Here is a 20,027-nt window from a genome sequence, read left to right as displayed (position 1 = left end):
TGGTGCACTTGCTTATTAGGTTGTCACCTCTAGTGAACAATGTTACTAATTTAAAACATTATGTAGACAGCAATTCAGCTTACCCTTTTACATCAGTTTTCTCTGTAATATCTTTAACCGTGTCTTCCTCTTCAGCATCTGCAAACAGTTCAGTCATTATTAGGTTGATTAAAGGTAAAGAAGAACTTACAGAAGAAAATACAATTAGGATATGTTCCTCTTAGTAGAAGAGATACCTTTCTGCTGGTTTAACACTAGTTTCTTAATTTCAATCCATGGAATTGATTGTCCTGATTTTCTCAGAAATGATCTTCCTCATTCTTGGATTGAAGTTTAACTTCTTATACAAATTGAATTTTGCATCAACCTTATACAGTAAATCAATTGAGACAGTTTTCCATGGCAAACAGAAAACCAGGGACTTTTTTTCATTTTTGTAAATGAAGCAAGACATTAGTGATAATCTGTTCACATGGCGTAGGAGATAAAAATTAGCTGAGAATTAAAATGAAGCCTTACATACAATATATACGACTGGAACATCATCAGATTTTCAACAAACTTATGTTTATAGAATTTACGATTTAAAGGAAATGTGCCAAGGTGCACTGAAAGAGTACTATGCAGAATATGATATCTAGCGCCGCAGGGTGAAATTGGGGAAGATGACAATAAGTTTGGCCAAAGAGGTAGTTTTTTTAAAAGAGATTTTACAGGAAGAAAGAGAAAGAGGGAGACAGAAAGATTTAGGGAAGAAATTTCAGAGCCTGATGCAGTTGAAGGTGTGGTCACCAATGGTGGAGCAATTTAAATTACGGATGCCCGAGGCCAGAATTTGACAAACAAAAGTACTGAGGAGAGCTGTAAGGTTGGAAGTTTGAGATAGGGAGAGGTGAGGCCATAAAGGGATTTCAAAACACAGATAGGAATTTCAAAATCAAGATTGTGGCTCCTGTTCCTGCAATATAGGGCAGTGAGCACTTGGTGATGGGTGAACAAAATTTAGTAAATTAAAACACAGGCAACAGAATTATTGGAGGATCCTGTGTTTATGGTGGGTACAATATGGGAGAAAAGCCCAGTGAGCTTTGGAACAGTCAAATCTAGCGGAAGCGATGACCTAGTGGTATTATCGCTGGACTGTTAATCCAGAGACCTAGGTAATGTTCTGAGGACCTAGATCTGAATCCCATCACGGCAGATGGTGGAATTTGAATTCAATAACAATCTGCAATTAAGGGTGAGTCTGTTGTCCATGAATCCAATGTTGATTGTTGGTAAAACCCATCTGGTTCACTAATGTCCTTTAGGGAAGGAAACTGCCACCATTACCTGGTCTGGCCTACATGTGATTCCAGCAATGTGGTTGAATCCTAACTGCCCTCAGGGCAATTAGGGATGGGCAATAAATGCTAGCCTTGCCTGTGATGTCCATATCCCGTAAAAGCATAAAAGAAAAATCTGCTTCAACAGTGGATGAGGTGAGGTGGAAATAGGTGATCTGAGTGAATATACATTTAGAAGCTCACCTTCAGGTAAACTGTGACACCAAGGTTGCATGGATACTAGACTGATCTCAGATAGTTGGCAAGGAAGGGGGCTGAGTTAAAGAACAGAATTTGACAGAATGTGTAGAGGGGACAAGAAACAGTTTAACAGCTGCAGCTTCAGCAGACTCCTGACTGGGAAAACAAATTGAACAGTGACAGGAAAATGTCAACACAGTGTGGAGCTGGAGGAACACAGTAGATCAGGCAGCATCAGAAGAGCAGGAAGGTCGATGTTTACTTCATCAGTCCTGATGAAACTTTCAACTTTCCTGCTCCTCTGATGCTGCCTGACCTGCTGTGTTCCTCTAGCTTCACACTGTGTTGATTCTGACTCCAGCATCTGTAGTTCTTGCTATCTCCTAGTGACAGGAAAATGATGGGTTGATTAGTTCAGGATATTAAAAAAATATATTTCTTTTGCAAGAAGGGATTAACTGATAAACTACAGGAATAAGTCAGGCCAATATAATAGTGATATAAGTAAGCAAACTAAGGTAAGAGAAGTAAAGTTAGTGCAAGGGAAATAAGGTAATAGTATTCTTACATAAGCATAACTTTTTTGTAAGAAGTGAGTAACTAAAGGGCTTAATGGAAGTCATGGCAGCAGAGCTTGCATCTGTGATATGCTCCTCCTGTGTATGTGGCAAATCATGGAAACTTCAGTTGTCCCTGGTGACCACATGTGCAGGAAGTGTGCCCAGATATGACTACTGGCAAACTGCATTTCAGAGCTGGAGCAAGGGAGAATTCACTGTGGGGCATCCACAATGCTGAATTCACAATTGTGAATAGCATGTTCAGCAAGGAGGTCATACTGCAGGTGAAGACTGAACAGGCAGAAAGGGCATGGGTGAGTACCCAGCAGAATACAGAAAGCTAGATAATGCCCTTGTGACCATTCCCTTTTCTAACAGATATACCATTTTGGATACTGTTGGGAAGATGATGGTGTAGGGGAAAGCAGTGGCAGCCAACTCATGGCACCACAAGTGGGCCAGTTGCATAAGGTAGGAGGAAGAAGAACAACAGAGCTATAGTGGTAGAGAATTCAACTGCAAGGGGAACAGACTGGCATTTCTGCAGCTGCAAAAGAGACTCCTGGATGTTATATTGACACCCGGGTGCCAATGTCAGAGATATCACTGAAGAGCTGCACAGCATTCTGAAGGAGGAGGGCAAACAGCCAGAGGTCATAGCAAATATTAGTACCGATGACATAGGTAGAAAGAGGAGGAGATCTTGCAGGCAGAATTTATTGAGTTAGGAAGTGGTTTAAAGAACAGGGATCCAAAAGATAGTAATCTCTGGACTACAAGAAGCTTGACACAATCCAAGACAAAGCAGCCCGCTTGATTGATACCACATCGACAAATATCCACTCCCTCCAACATCAACCCTCAAACAGCAGCAGTGTGTATTATCTTCAAAATGCACTGCAAAATCCTCCACCTTTCGAACCCATGACCGCTTCCATCTAGAAGGACAAGAGCAGCAAATAAATGGGAAACCACCACCTGCAAATTCCGCTCCAAACCCACCTGACTAGGAAATATAACCGCTGTTCCTTCACTGTTGCTGGGTCAAAATTCCAGAACTCCCTCCCTAAGGGCATAGTGGGTCAACACACAGCAGGTAGATTTCAGCGGTTCATGAAAGCAGCTCACTACCACCACCACCTTCTCAAGGGCAATTAGAGACAGGCAATGGACATGCACATCCCACAAATGAATAAAAAACCTCTGGTGCCATGTGCTAATGAGTATAGAAATAGGAGGTAAGTCCAAATGAATGCGTGGCTGGTGAGATGCTGCAGGGAGTAGGGCTTTAGATTTCTGTGACACTGTGATCATTTGGGGACAATGGCACAAAGATGTTGGGTTGCATTTGAACTGGAATAGGACCAGAATCCTTGCAAGGAGGTTTGCGAGTGCTGTTGGAGAGGGTTTAAATAATTTGGCCAGAGTGGGGGGAGGAATCCATAGTGAATATTCAGTGAGGGAGATGAATGGCCAAAGTTAGAACAGGCAGCAATTGAGTCAAAAACGCATATAAATTATGGCTATTTAACGCACAATGGAGTTTGGCACAGCTGAATGTTATTCATTTTAATACAAGGAGTCTGCTGTACCAGGCAGATGAATTGAAGACTCATTAAATTAAAATATGGAAGTATGATGTCATTGCTTTCACTGAGACACAGGATTGGCAGCTCAATTTTCCAGGTAAGAGGGTCTTTAGGTGAGTTAAGGAAGGAGATAAAATAGGATTGGGTGTCACAACATTGCTCAAGGAATCACATATTGCAATAAGGAGGGACGACATCTTAGAAGGCTCCGCAAATGAAGCCATATGGGTAGAACTCTATAACCAAAAAGGAACACTGCTTGGAGTACACTACAGGTCTCTTAACATTCTGAATAGAAACAGCAGATATGTAGGCAAATTTCAAATAAGTGTAAAATAGAGTAGTGAAAGTTGGGGATATGAACGTTCCTAATATTAATTGGGGTAGTCATAGTGTGAAAGATTTAGATGGAATGGAATTCTTTAAATGCATTCAGGAGAGCTGTTTAAGCCTGTATGTAGAAGGTGCCACAAGACGGGGTGCCATCCTTGACTTAATTTTAGGTAAAGAAGCTGGGGAAGTGCGTGAAGTATCATGAAATGGCAACATATTCCCCTCCCCTCCCTTGTCTGCCTTCCGCAGGGACCGTTCCCTCCGGGACACCCTGGTCCATACTTCCTTCACCCCCAACACCTCTCCACAGCCCTATGGCACCTTCCCCTGTAACCGGCGAAGGTGCAACACCTGCGCATTTACCTCTTCCCTCCCCAGTATCCAAGAGCCCAAACATACCTTCCAGGTGAAGCAACACTTCACCTGCGCTTCCAAGAATCTAGTCTACTGCATTCGCTGCTCACAATGTGGTCTCCTCTACATTGGGGAAACGAAGCGTAGACTTGGCAACCGCTTCGCAGAACATCTAAATTCTGCTTGCAAAAAAGACCCTGAACTACCTGTTGCCTGCCACTTCAATGCATCACCTTGCTCCCTGGCCAACATCTCTGTCTCCGGCTTGCTACAGTGTTCCAGTGAAGCCCAGCGCAAGCTGGAGGAACAACACCTCATTTTCCGCTTGGGGACCCTATAGCCCTCCGGATTCAATATTGAGTTCAATAATTTTAGGGCCTAAACTCTCCCATGTCCCAGCTCCCCACCCCACAGACCAGGCCTTGTTACCACATAGCCTGCCATTACTCACCCTCTGTTGTTAGTCACTAACAGTCCCCATTAACAACTATTCACCCTCCCAGCCTGATCGTTAGCACCTCCTTTGTCTGTCCAACTGTCTTTCTCTCTCTTTGGGCTCTATCCTATCGTTTACTCCCTACCCCACCCACCTCCCTATTTTCTGCATATAAACTGACGTTTTCCCAGCCACCATCAGTTCTGAGGAAGGGTCACCGGACCTGAAACGTTAACTCCGTCTTCTCCTCCATAGATGCTACCAGACCTGCTGAGCTTTTCCAGCAACTTTGTTTTTGATCATGAAATGGCATTTTGCAGACAGCAATCACAGCTCCATTAGATTCAAGATTGTTATGGAAAAGGACAAGGATGGGCCTGAGGTTAAAGTTCTAAACAGGGGGAATGCTGATTTTAAAAAGATCAGGCATGATTTGAGTGGACTGCGAGCAGATACTTCTGGTAAATCTGTGTCAGAAGTGGGACACATTCAAGAAGCAAACAGGGAGAGTACAAGGTCAATATATTCCAATAAAAATAATGGGACTGGTGTCCAACAAATCCAGCAAAGCCTGGATACCAAGGGATGCACAGAATAGGATAAAGAGAAAAAATGAGGCTTATGACAGATACTGAGAACTCAAAACAGAAGCCCTAGATGAGTACAGAATGTGCAAGAGGAAACTTAAGAAACAAAAGTAAGAGAGCAAAAAGTGGGCATGAAAAAGTCATGGCAGGTGAAATAAAGGAAAATCCTAAGTTCTTTTACAAGTATATTAAGGATAAAAAAATAATGAGGGAAAGAGTAGGGTCCATTGTGTGATAATTTCTGTGTGGAGCTGCAGGACGTAGGTAGGGTTCTAAATGAATACTTTGTATTGGTGCTCACTAGAGTCAGAAATTAGCATGGACAGCAAGGAGGCTCTGAGTGGTCTGGCAGCCCTAAAAGTAGACAAATTTCCAGGGCCAGATGAAATAGCTGTTGAGTGGAGCAAGGGAGGAAATAGAAGGGGTTCTGGCAATAAGATCAATTCCTCTCTAGACATAGGAGAGGTGCCAGAGGACTGGAGGACAACCAATGTGGTATTGTTATTCAGGAAATGAGCAAGGTTTAAGCCAGGTAACTACAGGCCAGTCAGTCTAACTTCAGTGGTGGGGAAACTACTGTAGATGATTCTAAGGGGCAGAATTAATCTGCACTTGGAGAGGCTGGGATTAGTCAAGAACAGTCAGCATTGTTTTGTTAAGGAGTGATCATGTCCTACCACCTTGGCTGAATTTTTCAGAGGTGGCTGGGGTGTAGATGAGAAAAATGTATCAAACATAGTCTATTTGGACTTCAGAAGGCTTTTGATAAAATCCCACAAGGGAGAGTGATAGCGAAGGTAAGAGTCCACAGGAATCCAAGGAAATTTGGCTAATTGGATGCAGAATTGGCGGAGCGGGAGGTGATAGAGGGCAATTTTCAAGGGGTGTTTTTGTGACTTGATGCTTGTGTCTATTGGATTAGTGCTGGGGTCCTTGATGTTTGTGTATATGTAAACAATTTAGACTTGAATGCAAGAGGGTTGATCAGTAAATTCACAGATGATATGGAATTAGTGGGGTGGTAAATAGTGAGGAGGATGGCATTAGGTTACATAAGAATACAGAAGGACTGATCAGATGTGCTCATCAGTGGCAAATGGAATTCAATTGGACAAGCATGAGGTGATGCACTACGGCAGGTTATTTCTTCTGAACTCCAGCAAAAATAATTCTAACTAATTCAACCCCTCCTCTATGTCAGTCCCACCATCCCAGGAATCTGTGTGGTAAATCTTCGCTTCACTCCCCCGTAACCATAAGATGCAGGAGCAGCATTAGGCCATTTGGTCCAACAAGTCTGCTCTGTCATGCAATCACAGCTGATATGTTTCTCAGAGATAGTAGGAACTGCAGATGCTGGAGAATCCGAGACAACAAGGTGCAGGGCTGGATGAACACAGCAGGCCAAACAGCATCACAGGAGCAGAGAGGCTGACGTTTCGGGCCTAGACCCTTCATCAGAAAAATTCTACAACAATGCATTTGACATCCTTTAGTAAGAACATCGTTCCTCAGATAAGGAGGCCAAAACTGCATACGATGTTCCTCGTGTGCTCTCACCAAGGCCTTTTATAATTGATTGATTGATTTATTGTCTTGTGTACCAAAATACAGTGAAAAGCTTTATTTATGAGCAGTACAGGCAAATCATAGTAAGCAAAGAATGTACATATCAAAAAAACTTAGAGGCATACAGGTTACATTGTACAGGGCGTGCGCTGGGTGTGATCAACATTAGCAAGATCAGCATTATTTGAGGCTAGAGTCCATTCATCAGTCTGATAATGGCCAGGAAGAAGCTGTTCCTGAACCTGCTTGCGCGTGTGTTCAGGCTTCTGTATCTTCTGCCTGACAGAAGAGGTTGTAGGAGATCATTACTGGGGTGTGATGGGTGTTTGATGATATTGGCAGCCTTTCCATGGCAGCGAGCCATGTAAATAGAATCCATGGATGAATATTTGCTTCCATGATGGCCTGGCCTATGCACACCACCTTCTGTAGTTTCTTACTGTCCTGGGCAGAGCAGTTGCCATACCAGGTCGTTATGCACCCAGACAATATGCTTTTAATGGTGCATCTGTAGAAATTGGTGAGGGACATTATGGACATGCCAAATTTCCTGAACCGCCTGATGAAGAAGAGGCATTGTTGTACCTTCTTGGCTGTCGCATCTAGGTGGGAAGTCCAGGACAGGTTGTTGGTTATCGTCACTCCAAGGAACTTGATGCTCTTCACCCTCTCAACCTCAGTTCCATTGATGTAGATGGGGGCGTGTTCTCCTCCTTTCTCTTTGAAGTCAATGATGAGTTCTTTAGTTTTATCGACGCTGAGAGACTGATTATTTTCATTGCACCACATCACCAAGCCCTCTACTCCCTTCTGTAGTTTTACTCATCGTTGCTAGATATCCGTCCCACTACGGTGGTGTCATCAGCGAACTTGTAGGTGGCGGTTGTTTGGAATTTGGCAACACAGACATAGATATAAAGGGAGTACAGTTAGGGGGCTGAGGACACATCCTTGGGGGGAATCCAGTGTTGAGTGTTATTGTGGAGGAAGTGCAGTTACCTATCCTCATTGATTGCAGTCTGTGGGTCAGAAAGCTAAGGATCCAATGGCAGAGGGCAGAGCTGATACCAAGATCACAAAGTTTTGAGATCAGTGTGGAGGGAATAATGGTGTTGAAGGCGGAGCTGTAGTCAATGAGCAAGACTCTGACATAGGTGTCTTTGATGTCCAGATGTTCCAGGGATGAGTGCAGGGCTATGGATATGGCATCGTTTGTGGACCTGTTATGTCAGTAGGCAAACTGTAGGGGATCAAGCCAGGCTGGGAGACTGGAGCTGGTGTGGGCCATGACCAGCCTCTCGAAGCACTTCATGATTGTTGAGGTCAGAGCCACTGGGCGGTAGTCATTAAGGCACGTTGCATGTGTTTTCTTGGGTACGGGGATGATGGTGGTTTTCTTGAAGCAGATGGGGACTTCGGCTTGTAGGAGGGAGATGCTGAAGATGTTGGTTCTCACAGGATCTCAGTGCTCGACCGGATCCGGACCCATCGCTCTCCTTGGGTTGACTCCCAGGAAGACAGATCTGACGTCCGAAGTGGTGACAGATGGAACAGGTGTGTCTGGGACTGTCGGGGCAGGCACGGCCGCACCACTGGCATTCTGCTCAAACCGAGCATAGAAAGCATTGAGTGCACCAGGAAGGGATGTATCTTTGTCCGCTATCTTACACTGTTTCATTTTGTAGCCCGTAACGTCATTTAGGCATGGCCATAGGCAGCAGGACTCTGTTTGGTAGGTTTGGGCCTCTAACTTGCAAGCAAGATATCCCTTCTCCTCTATTCAATTCCTTTCTTTATGTAAGTAAACGTACATTTGTCTTCTTGACTACCTGCTGTACCTGCATGCCTACCTTCAGAGACTGGTGTATGAAGATACCCAGGTCTTATTGCACATTCCCCCTCTCAATTTATAGCAATTTTGATAATAATCCGCCTTCATATTTTTTGCTCCCAAAGTGGATAACCTCCCACTTTTCCAAATTGTACTGCATCTGCCGTGCATTTGTCCATTCACTCAACTTTTCCAAATCACCCTGAAGGAACTGTACATTCTCCTCACAGCTCACCCTCTCACCCAGCTTTGTGTCATCTGCAAATTTGGAAATATTCCATTTATTTCCCTCATCTAAATCATTTATACATATTGTGAATAGCTGGGTTCCTGGCACTGATCCCTGCGGTACCCCACTAGTCACTGTCTGCCATTTGGAAAAAGACCAGTTTATTTATGTGTAACTTAGGATCCACCCTGAAGAAAACATAAAATTAACAGTCTATTTGTAGTGCTTTTGAATCTAAAACCAAGTATATATAGTTATTCATTTTGTCCTGTATTCATAAAGTCTCAGTGTGATACCTGTGATTGCACATTATCTGCTGGTACCTTGAAGTCGGGTTGTAGTTTGAGATGCTAGTCATATACAATCCATCGAATAACTCTCTGTGAGGCATGACACGTGGAAACGATTATCTTTATTTGGGAAAATGCTGTCTCACAGAGGTATTTGAAGTTAAATTAAGCTTTCACTTTAAAAGCACAGGTACTTTTCTCCTTTTACAAATCCCCAAAAAATGATTATCGCTTGATCTGACTTTCAACTCAATATCATTTTGCACAGTAATTATCTCCATATCGAGTCCTTTGTTTTGTTAATCAAACACCTTACGGAATTTGGTAACCAATACCCCCAACGTTTATGAATTGAAGACAAACGTGACTTGTTTCCATCATCTCTAATTCCTTCCTCTAAGGCTTGCTGGTGGATTATGTAGTGGTAATTGAAAAAAAGGAGGGTAAATCAGGTCTATTTCTGCAATATGCAACAGAACACACATTTGTGTAGCTTGTGCACCAGCAGTAGAGATGGATATCAGTTTTTTGATTGGAATGTTTTTCTCAAGCGTGTACCTTTTGAATTTATTGTAGCTACCTTCACCCCTTGTTCTCTCTTGAAGGGGCAAGGGTCAAATGATCCTTTTCAGTTGTCATGTCCTTACAAATCATGTGGACAAAAATAGTCAGCTGGGCTGTGTGATCATGTCTATGGATTCATCTAACTGCAGTGAGAATCATTCACAGTCTTTCATGTCCTGCCATAGCTGCTAAAAGACATCACTGAACAACCTTGCTGTTTGAAAGCACCAAGTGACATGTTCTGGATTGCCATCATTAGTTCTTCCGTGTTCTTTAAGAGTCAGTAACCACAGTTATTACTTAATTAATTACTTCACCATCTATGAATGATTTCTCGAGTTTTGCTTGAAGATGACAAATGTAAAATCATATTTAGTGCAGGCCTTACCCTTGGCTGCTGTTTATATAAAAAAAAGACTGTTGAGCTTTCAAAACAGCCTTCAGTTTGTCAAATTTGACTGTCCAATGAATACTGTTCAAGGAAAAACGATCTGAATTTACTGTGCATCATTGTGCTTTTAACGTGGTGACATTTAAGGCAAACACTATTATCTTTTACAGTTGTGAACAATAATTCATTCTTCCAATTCCACGTGAAAGTTGTACATTTTTGGTTTCTTTTTAAGATGGTCCAGATTTGTCACGCATTACTTCTGAAGTCATAGCAAACTCAAAACATTAGTTCTGTTTTTCTCTCTCCACACATGTTGCCAAACCTGCTAAGTTTCTCCAGCATTTTCTGTGTTTTTTCCAGATTTCCAGTATCCACATCACTCATCAATACTGCTTCACTCTGTGATTCTTAACATCACTCTGCTGTACGTAGGCCTCCAAATCGTGGCTCTGGAACATCAGAATGTTGCTGGCTGCTTCCAAGAGTGGAAGGTCATTTCTGTGGTCGCCATTCTTTCCAGGGACACTGGTCAGCTTGTATTGGTTAGATATTGGACATGGCAGTGTTCCTTGTAATTTTTCTTCTTACTGCACAGGCCAATTAGATAAACAGCTGAAGGAAAATGTGTAGGTCTACACAGAATACTCAGTCAAGTGGCACTAGCTGAGCTGCTCTTGCAGACAGTCCAAATGGACATGAAGGGCTAAACAGCCTCCTATGTTCCTAGTATTGTAATATACTGCCTTTACAAATCAATTCTTACTGCAATTCTTATTTTTTTTGTATTGACACCACAGAACTTGCTTTCCTCTGCAATGATAGTCAATGTGGATCAAACTGAAACACGATACAATACATTGGCAAAGCCTCTTGAGAGCACGCACTTTGCTCTAGCAACGGGCTTCTGGAAGCAGAGGTCGCGCAGTAGCATGATGATCAATATGCACACAGGCATGTAGTGAAATCAGCTGTCAGAGGCTCGGTGGATCTAAGTATTGGAGATCACAAAGCTGGGTCATCAGCAGTTGAAGTGGAATAGGATCAAGTCAGCAGGTGGTTTGTTTCAAGGGCAAAGTGAGGTGGAGAATTCATGAGGGGAAATGTGAGAGAAATTAGAGAAAGATGAGAATTCAGGTTTGGGGTGAGGTAACTTTGGAGAAAATTTAGCCAGGTGAACTAGTGGAAGCAAAGTACACAGCAAGAAGAGCTGATCGGATGGTCTTGATACTAGTGACAAGGAAAACCATGAGCTCTATACACTTCTTGTTGGAGATGAGAATTGTCGAGTCAAGGGAGAGGGGTTTAAGAGGATATTTTGGAATAGAGAAAGAAAGCCTGGAATTATCTTTGTATTGCAGGATGAATCTGGAAAATTTAACAGGTTTAACAGACAGAGCAGGACTAGATACTGTTTTAGATCATTGAACCAGATCGAGCAGTGGATATGTCAACCACTTGTCAGCCATATATTTTCACTTCTCTGTCTCCCAGGGGGCAGAGCTGTGAGCCAAACTGGGAGGGAGGGGTTGGGGGTTGGCCAACATGACACAATAATTTATTGTGGTTTAGAGTTTCAAATATGGAGGTAAAAAGTGATTGGGAAAATCAGTAGCTGCAGAAATACTGGGGCAATCAGAGAACCAATGATACAGTGAGGATTTTGAAGGTTCTGTTCTGAGTGAATTGGGAGATAGCTTGTTTCAGGAATGGACACAAAGAGAGGTAGGACTAGGGTGTAGAAGAGAAGTGTGGGTGGAAAATGTTACAAGAAAGCCTTTATCTGATTGATACAAAGGGACTACCAAGACCACATGAGATGGGCAACTAACATGGGTGACAATGAGAATTTGTGTTTCTGAAAAGAGAGGTTTATTGAGGATAGTAGGGCTGTGAACTCAGAAGAGAAAGGGCATGATGAACTGAAATGGAGTATAATAGATTTTAATTTAGGACATTCGATGGTCTAATTATTCTCTGTAGGGTAAAAAAAATCTTCCAACTTCTCCTTTGTCCTAATAATCCTACGTCTATATCCAATGCTCAACAAATCACCAATAATTGCAAACAATCGTTCAGAAGTCTAGAACACCAAGGTTCAACTTTCTATAAAGTTTAACTAAGTTTCATAATTTTTCAAAATATTGATATTTTTGTCTTATATTGCTGAAGGAAGATATTTTTCCAGTTTATTTCTTTATTTTGTTAAACAGAATGATATTTATTGTTGTTGTCTGTACCTTCTTGAACTAATCTATTGTCACTTACAATATATCAAAGCACTCTATGCAAAATTTGCATCTATAATGGCAAACATCTTCTCAAGGTATCAATAAATACAAATTTATTAGGCTTACGTGTAAATATTCTGATAATGCAAGCCATCTGTATCCCAATACTGTAAGTCACTTTTAAAATTAAGTAACATAATAAAAAACTAATAAATTCAACTCCAGTGTAATCATTCTCCTCATAATCACATTTAGTTTTGTCAAATCACTACTTTTGAATATTAAAGTAACATTGAGCTCTTTTCAGAATTCCTAGTTTGCATACTTTGTTTATTGCACAATTGGGTTATTGTAAATATACTATGAGTGTACATGACAACAAAGGATATTCTAATTCTAATACTAATTCTTCTAGTTCAACTCTATAGGGCTGGATTTTGCAGTGAGCAGTGAAGCAATGATGCACATGACTGATCTCAGAAAGAGTTGCCCACAAAGATCCAGTGGTGTCTCTGATTGGATTTCCCCTTGGAAACTCTCCAAGACAAAGGAATTTCCAAGATTCCAGTAGCAATGATAACAGCAAGAGGGATAAGTAGCCAATCACATTATAATACTCACAGAGCTCCAGGCTAGCAAGTTTATAAGTTTTATTATCGTTCGTTTCTAACTTAAGTTTTACACAGAGTGAAATAACTAATAATTGGAACTAGGAAGAAGTTAAAATATCACTAGTTCATTTAAAAACCCAGTTCGACTTTATTCACGGAGTTGTAACTTCAATGTTTTTAACAGCAAGGCTAAATAGTGTAGAAGTGGAGCTATTTGCCAACTCATTAATTACTTGGCCATTGCATTTCAACAGCATCCCCTCTGAAAGAGTGCAGAATCACTGCCAGCAACATCCAACTTTCCATATTATTCCACTTATGTGGACTCTGAGAACAACGGTAGCAAATACTAACAGTTGTAGCCATTATCACTGCAAAATCCAGATCATAGCGCACTTACCATTTTTTCTTTCTTCCAGTTCCTTCTTTTCTTCTATTCGTGCTCGCTTGCTACTTTTCTTATGATTTGCAATATTTCGTCTACCTCCTTCTCCTTCATCTTCAGAATCTGAAAATTCCTCATCACGGGCTATTCTTTTATCAGAAGCTCGAACTACAACAAAACCAAAAATAAATTTGTGAAGGCCCTTAATCTGGAATCAGAAAATTTAAAATCCTATGTGTTTATATTATTCATAGACATAAAGTAAGACGGCCAGTCAGACAGATTTTAATTTATACAACGCCTTTCATGACGTCAGGATATCCCAAAGCACTTTGAAATAAATTTAAAGTGCAATCATCATTGCAATGTAGAAAATGCAACAGCACACTTCACACAAGATCTCAAAAATAAAGAGCAGAAACCTGTTAAATGTTTCTTGTGGGATAAATAATGTTCAGGCCAAAAGAAAGAATTCTACACTGCTGAGAAAAAAAAAAGATTGCCATGGAATCTTTTGCTTCTACTTGAAAGGGTGGGCAGGGCCTTTGTTTAATGTCTCACTCAAAAGACACCATCTGATGCAGCATTCCCTCAATATAACATTTTACAGTGCCAGCCTAAATTTTATACTCAAGTCCCTAGAACATTCTGACTCAGGAGGAAGTGCTACCATTAAGCTCTGCTATCTTAGAAGTACACAATCTTAAGAGTCCTGGAAGAAAAGTTGCACAACAGTTAAACCTCAGTTTTCAAATATATTTCTGCTGATACAGCAAGTGTTTTTTTGTGGAAATAAATCATATTGTTTTCTCCCACAAGCTGAAAATCAGAAAATCTAAAGACAGAGGCATTTGAAGCTATTATTTCAAATTGCTGTATTTACTCATAAACTGCAGCAAACATGGGAGAAAAATGGCCTCTGATCGGAGTACCTCCTGACAGAATCATCTTCTTGTACTGCTGGTTTTGTACCCAGGCCACCTGTGTATAGCGGCAAGGACACATTTCCAAATATTTCTTCACACAAGGATAATTTCTGGTTCCACTAGATATTCTCCCTGCCAATCTGCAACCTCCATGACCTCTAAAATATCAAAAAAAATTTGGTATTCTTCCAAATTTGGTTTGTTGCTCATCCCCATTTGTCCATCCCATTTAGCAATCTTGATTCCAAGTTCTGGAATTTCCTTCCTAAGGTTTCCTTGCCTTTCTACATCCGAAGGGCACTCTGCCTTTTCATCTCCCTCTCCTCCTTTTAGGCCTTCTTAACAACTATCTTTTAGTCAACACTTCTGATATCTATTCCTTGGGGCTCATGGCAATATTTGTCTGTTTACATTTCCATGAATTTTTTTTACATTAAAGTTCAACATCCTCAACCCAACATATTTGTGAGTGGCTCTAGACAGAATTTTGCCCTTCCAGGGACTGCTCAGAAAGCAGAAGCAGAGAAACAATCTATGAAACAAACTTGCCGCATTCACATGGGACACTGCTGCACCTTCACACCAGACCTCAACACGTGTTACCTTGCTTCAAGCAAATTACTGTCCACTTGTTTTGCAAAATTAATCATATGCCCATTTTTCTGACACTCAGTTGAAGGCAACTACGTGCACCTAAACTGGAACTCTCTGCTAAGCAAAATAAATTGTGTCCTTATTTCAGATTTCCAGCAACCACAAAGTGCTGATGAGATTCTGTAGGTCTGGCAGCATCTGCAGAGAGAGAAGCAGAGTTAACATTTTGAGTCTGATAATGACTATCCTTCTGAACTGAAAAGGGCTGATATGGTAATTTTATGTCACGGACAGGGATAGGGGATGATCGAATGGGACAGACTATGAGGGTGATCAGACCAAAAGGCAAAGGGAATGCCTATCATGGTAAAAGAGAGATAGAGATGTAAAATTAGTATAAATGACAGGTGTGAAAAGAAGAAAATGGACTCAAACTGCTGATAGCACTCTGGACCCCTGTCCACAGCACAAAAAACACCATTATCCAGCTCGTCCAGTTCTACAGAAGTCATATCTGACTCGAAGTATTCACTCTGTTTCTCTCTCACAGATGCTGCCAGATCTGTCAAGGTCCACCAGCACTTGTCCTCTCAAACATTACTCCCCTACATGTATACTGACTGAAGTAAACCAGCCTTCCTGTGCCTCACATACCACTCCATGCTGACCTTTTCAAACCACTTTCTACCGGTCTTCCATTTTGGTGTCCCACCTTGGCATTACAACAGTGTTAAAGTGAATAGAGTTTGAGCCAATCTAGCAACTCAAAAATTTGCCCCTCATGAGGCATGGTGAGTCACAGGCAGTAGCAGAATTGTATTCAATCACAATCTGTAACCTCATGACTTGGCATATCCCACGCGCTACCAATACTGCCAAGTTGGAGGACAACTTGTATGTGAAACAGTGCAACTGCATTCAAAAAGAAAGAGCTAAGTAATTCCACAAAGAACTGTTCTGTCATAACCATTTGTGAATGTGGTAGATAATTAATCCAATTAACAGAAGAGGAGGATCCACAAAAATCCCATTCCTTCATGATGGGCTGTCTAGCACATTAGTGCAAAAGGCAAGGCAAAAGCATTTGCAACAACCTTCAGCCAGAAGTGCTGAGTGAATGACTAGCTCAGCATCCTCCTGAGGTCCTTAGCATTATGGGTGCTCATCTTTAGACAATTCAATTTACACCATTTGACATGAAGAAACCAATGAAGACACAGGATACTGTAAGACAAAGGGGTTTGACAACTCCAGTGTTGAGGTGAGAAAGATCACCTTTGACATCAAGGGAGCATTCAACCAAGTACTGCATCAAGGAGCTTTCGAAAAATTTAAATCAATGGGATTGGGGGAAGCATCTACACTGTTGGAAGCATACCTAGCACAAAGGAAGATGGTTGTGTTTTTGGAGGTCAATTATCTCAGTCCAGGACTTAAATGCAGAAAATCATCAGGATGGTGTCCTAGACCAAACTATCTTCAGCTGTTTCCATCATCATAAGGTCATAAATGGAGATGTACACTGCCGACTGCATTATTTTCAGCACCATTCCCAACTCTTCAGATATCAAAGCAGCCCAAACTCATATGCAGTAAGAACCCAGACAACATTGAGCCTTGAGCTGATTAGTGACAAGTAACATTTGTGCCATACAAATGCCAAGCACCTCCAAAAGGGAGAAAATCTAACTATTGCCCCATGATGTTTAATGGCACTGCAATCACTAAACTCCCAATATCAACGTCCTGGGGGTGACACTAACCAGGATCTTAACTGGACCAGCTATATCAATTGTGTGGCTATAAAAGCAAGTTAAAGTAGTTTGCAACAACACACCTTTTAACCCCCAAAGCCTGTCCACCATCTACTGGACGCAAGTCAGGATTGTGGTGGAATGCTGTCCACTTGCTTGGATGGGTGAACCTCCAACAACATTCAAAAAACTTGACAACACCTAGGACAAAGCAGCCCACTTGACTGGCACCCCACATACAACTTTAAACGTTCACTCCCCTCACCACCAATGCACAGACGCATCTGCAACAACCACTGCAGCAAATCACCAAAGCTCTTCTGACATCACGTTCCAAACATGTGGCCTCCACCACCTGGAAGGAAAAGGACAGCAGATACATGGAAACACTAAACCTGAAAGTTTCCTCTCAATCCGTACATCACCTTGGCTTGGAAGCATATTGTCAGTCATTCACTATCGCTGAGTCAAAATCCAAGAATTCCACATCAGATTGGGTTTGCCTAATCTATAAAGACTACAATGGTTTAAGAAGGTGGCCCACTACCACCTCCTCAAAGTAAAAAGTGATAGACAATATGTGCTGACCTAGTAAGTGACACACACATCCCCTGAATGAACAATAATAACAATATCATAATAATAACAAACAACATAACAAAAATGCAAAGCAACCTTCTTGCGCAAGATCTACCAGCATTACTCTTTGGATAAAAGAACAGGAAACACAAGAAATCACTAATAAGCTCCTTAAGAGTGGCAGACCTTGGACTCCCAGAGTGAGAGTTATTTGTGGGTTTACATTTCCTAAATATAAAATATAAATAATAAATACATGAAAGCTAATGTTATAAAATATTGATAGACTACCACTAACTTGAAATTCGTTTGTTAGGATCATCATCGTCCTCTTCTCCACTGTTTTCTTGAATAGCGTCCTCTGGAATAGCCTGCATCTGGACACCAGGTGCATGAGGTAGCATACGTAGATTTTCAAATAGCCGGATTCTGCAATGAGATAAGACAAAATACACCATTTTTTTTCCCCAAGTACAATTGTACAATTTTATACAGAACAGGAAAATCTTTCATCTAAAATTAACTTGTCATTTCAGTGAATTATAAAGTTGAAACTCAATTTTTTTTAGACAAAGAACTAAAAGGATTTCATGCATGTGCAAAATGCATATTCCAATCAGTAAAGATGATTTGCAAACTACCGTCATATGCAAGAAAACGATCATAGAAACCCTACAGTGTGGAAACAGGCCATTCGGCCCAACAAATCCACACCGCCCCCCCGAACAGCATCCCACCCAGACCCATTCCCCCCACCCCTGCATTTCCCTTGTCTAACCCACCTAACCTAAACATCCCTGGGCACTATGGGCAATTTAGCATAGCCAATCCAGCTACCCTGCACATCTTTTGACTGTAGGAGGAAACCAGAGCACCCAGAGGAAACCCACACAGACACGGGGAGAATGTGCAAACTCCACACAGACAGTCGCCCGAGGCTGGAATCGAACTCCGGTCCCTGACGCTGTAAGGCAGCAGTGCTAACCACTGAGCCACCGTGCCGTGATGTGATGGGCTGCCAATTACAGAAATCTGATTTTAGTTTCCATTGATTTCAGTAGAAATGAAAACCAACAGTATCTATAACACCAGTATTGTACTGTTACATAAAGTTGAAGTGTCCACCACTTCAGAGTTTAAGTGTTATAAGTGCATGTTAAACCATTTGAGATCAGGAGTTGAAAGATAGACAATTACGCTTACTTACAAAACATATATGGTTACTACATATCCATATTCATTTATGAAATCAACAACACCTGCAAACCCCCAAACTCATCTTTTCTTCCTCAATCTTTAGAACATAGAAAAGTACAGCACAGGAATAGGCCAACCTTCTTTTTGGTTTACATCTTTCTCTAAATTTCAAATACTGAGATGAAGGTTGCCTGCAGATTATCCAGTTTGGGGAACAAAATGAAACCAGGCATGAATACACAATTGGACTATTATTTTGGGCACAGCAGAAAGAATAATGATGAATTTGTAACAGCACAACTAGAAACTTCAGCCCAACCATGTCTGCTCAACCATGATGTCCACCTGCCTGAACATAGTCCGTAGCCCTCTATTCCCTGCCTGTTCGTGTGTCTATCTAAATGCGTCTTTACCACCTCCCCCACAGTGCATTCCAGTCACTTACCATCCTCTGTTTCAAAAAACTTGCTTCGCACATCTTCTTTAAAACTTACCTCCTCTCACTTTAAACCTATGCCATCTGATATTTGACCTTTTCTCATGGGGGAAAAAAAGAGACCGACTGTCCACCTTCTCCATGCCACTCATAATTTTACATACTCCTATTAGGTCACCCCTCGGCCTCCTACACTCTGATGAAAATAATCCATGTTTGTCTAACCTTTCCTTACAGCTAATACACTGCAATCCAGGCAACATTCTGGTAAACCTCTTTTGCATCTTCTCCAAAGCCTCCACATCCTTCCTATAGTGTGGTAGGCAAAACTGCACACAATACTCCAAATGTGGCCTGATCGAAGTTTTATACAGCTGCACATGACATGTCAACTTTTATAGATAACACAGTGTGAAGCTGGAGGAACATAGCAGGCCAGGCAGCATCAGAGGAGCAGGGAAGTTGAAGTTTCGGGTCAGGACCCTCCTTCAGGAAAAAGCCTGGGGCTTTGAGAGCCCTGTTCATGCCGTTCCTAATGATCCTCCTCCCCTTTGCCCCCCCTGGTTCAAACACTCAGCTATCTCAAGAAATCCGGTGACAATCCTAAGCTTTGAGTGGGTACAATAAGGGAGCAGCCATCACTGCATTCCCATTGGTGCTGCCCTGCAATGGAGCTACTGGATTCGGAGCTGCCAAACGTTCTGAGAGTTTGGGGTTTTCATTCCAAGGTAAAAGGCCCATTTATGTCAAGTGCCTGAGTAGGACTGAAGCAGCAGGTTTTCACAGCAGGTACTTTGGAATTCACTAACCAGTGGGTAAACCCCGCCCCACCCATCACCTTTATTATTTTCATCCCGCGAAGCCTTACAACAGTAGGAGATCGTTCAGCCCATTGTGACTGTGCTACTTCTATGAAGGTGGTATACAACTCCCTTTTGAAAGTTCTTTTTTTTTTAATGTTCATTCATGAGATGAGGGCATCACCAGAGGCAGTTAAGAGTCAAACTTGAGTCTGGAGTCACATATAGGCCACACCAGGTAAGGATGGCAGTTTC

General features: G+C 41.7%; 1 protein-coding gene across 6 annotated transcripts in view; it reads right to left on the bottom strand.

Annotated features, from left to right (window-relative positions):
• Positions 1-20,027, bottom strand: part of hdac1 (histone deacetylase 1) — a 77,121-nt gene that overhangs the window by 4,771 nt on the left and 52,323 nt on the right. For all 6 annotated transcript variants that reach the window (XM_048596961.1, XM_020534799.2, XM_048596963.1 and 3 more), the window contains 3 exons: positions 17,638-17,768; positions 13,502-13,654; positions 84-138 (listed from right to left, as the gene is read on the bottom strand). In XM_048596961.1, the coding sequence (XP_048452918.1) occupies positions 84-138; positions 13,502-13,654; positions 17,638-17,768 (339 nt within the window). The remainder of the gene's footprint in view (positions 1-83; positions 139-13,501; positions 13,655-17,637; positions 17,769-20,027) is intronic.

This window comes from Rhincodon typus, chromosome 5 (genome assembly GCF_021869965.1).
Source record: "Rhincodon typus isolate 14 chromosome 5, sRhiTyp1.1, whole genome shotgun sequence".
Lineage (NCBI taxonomy): Eukaryota > Metazoa > Chordata > Chondrichthyes > Orectolobiformes > Rhincodontidae > Rhincodon > Rhincodon typus.
This window is presented reverse-complemented; position numbering and strand designations above follow the sequence as displayed.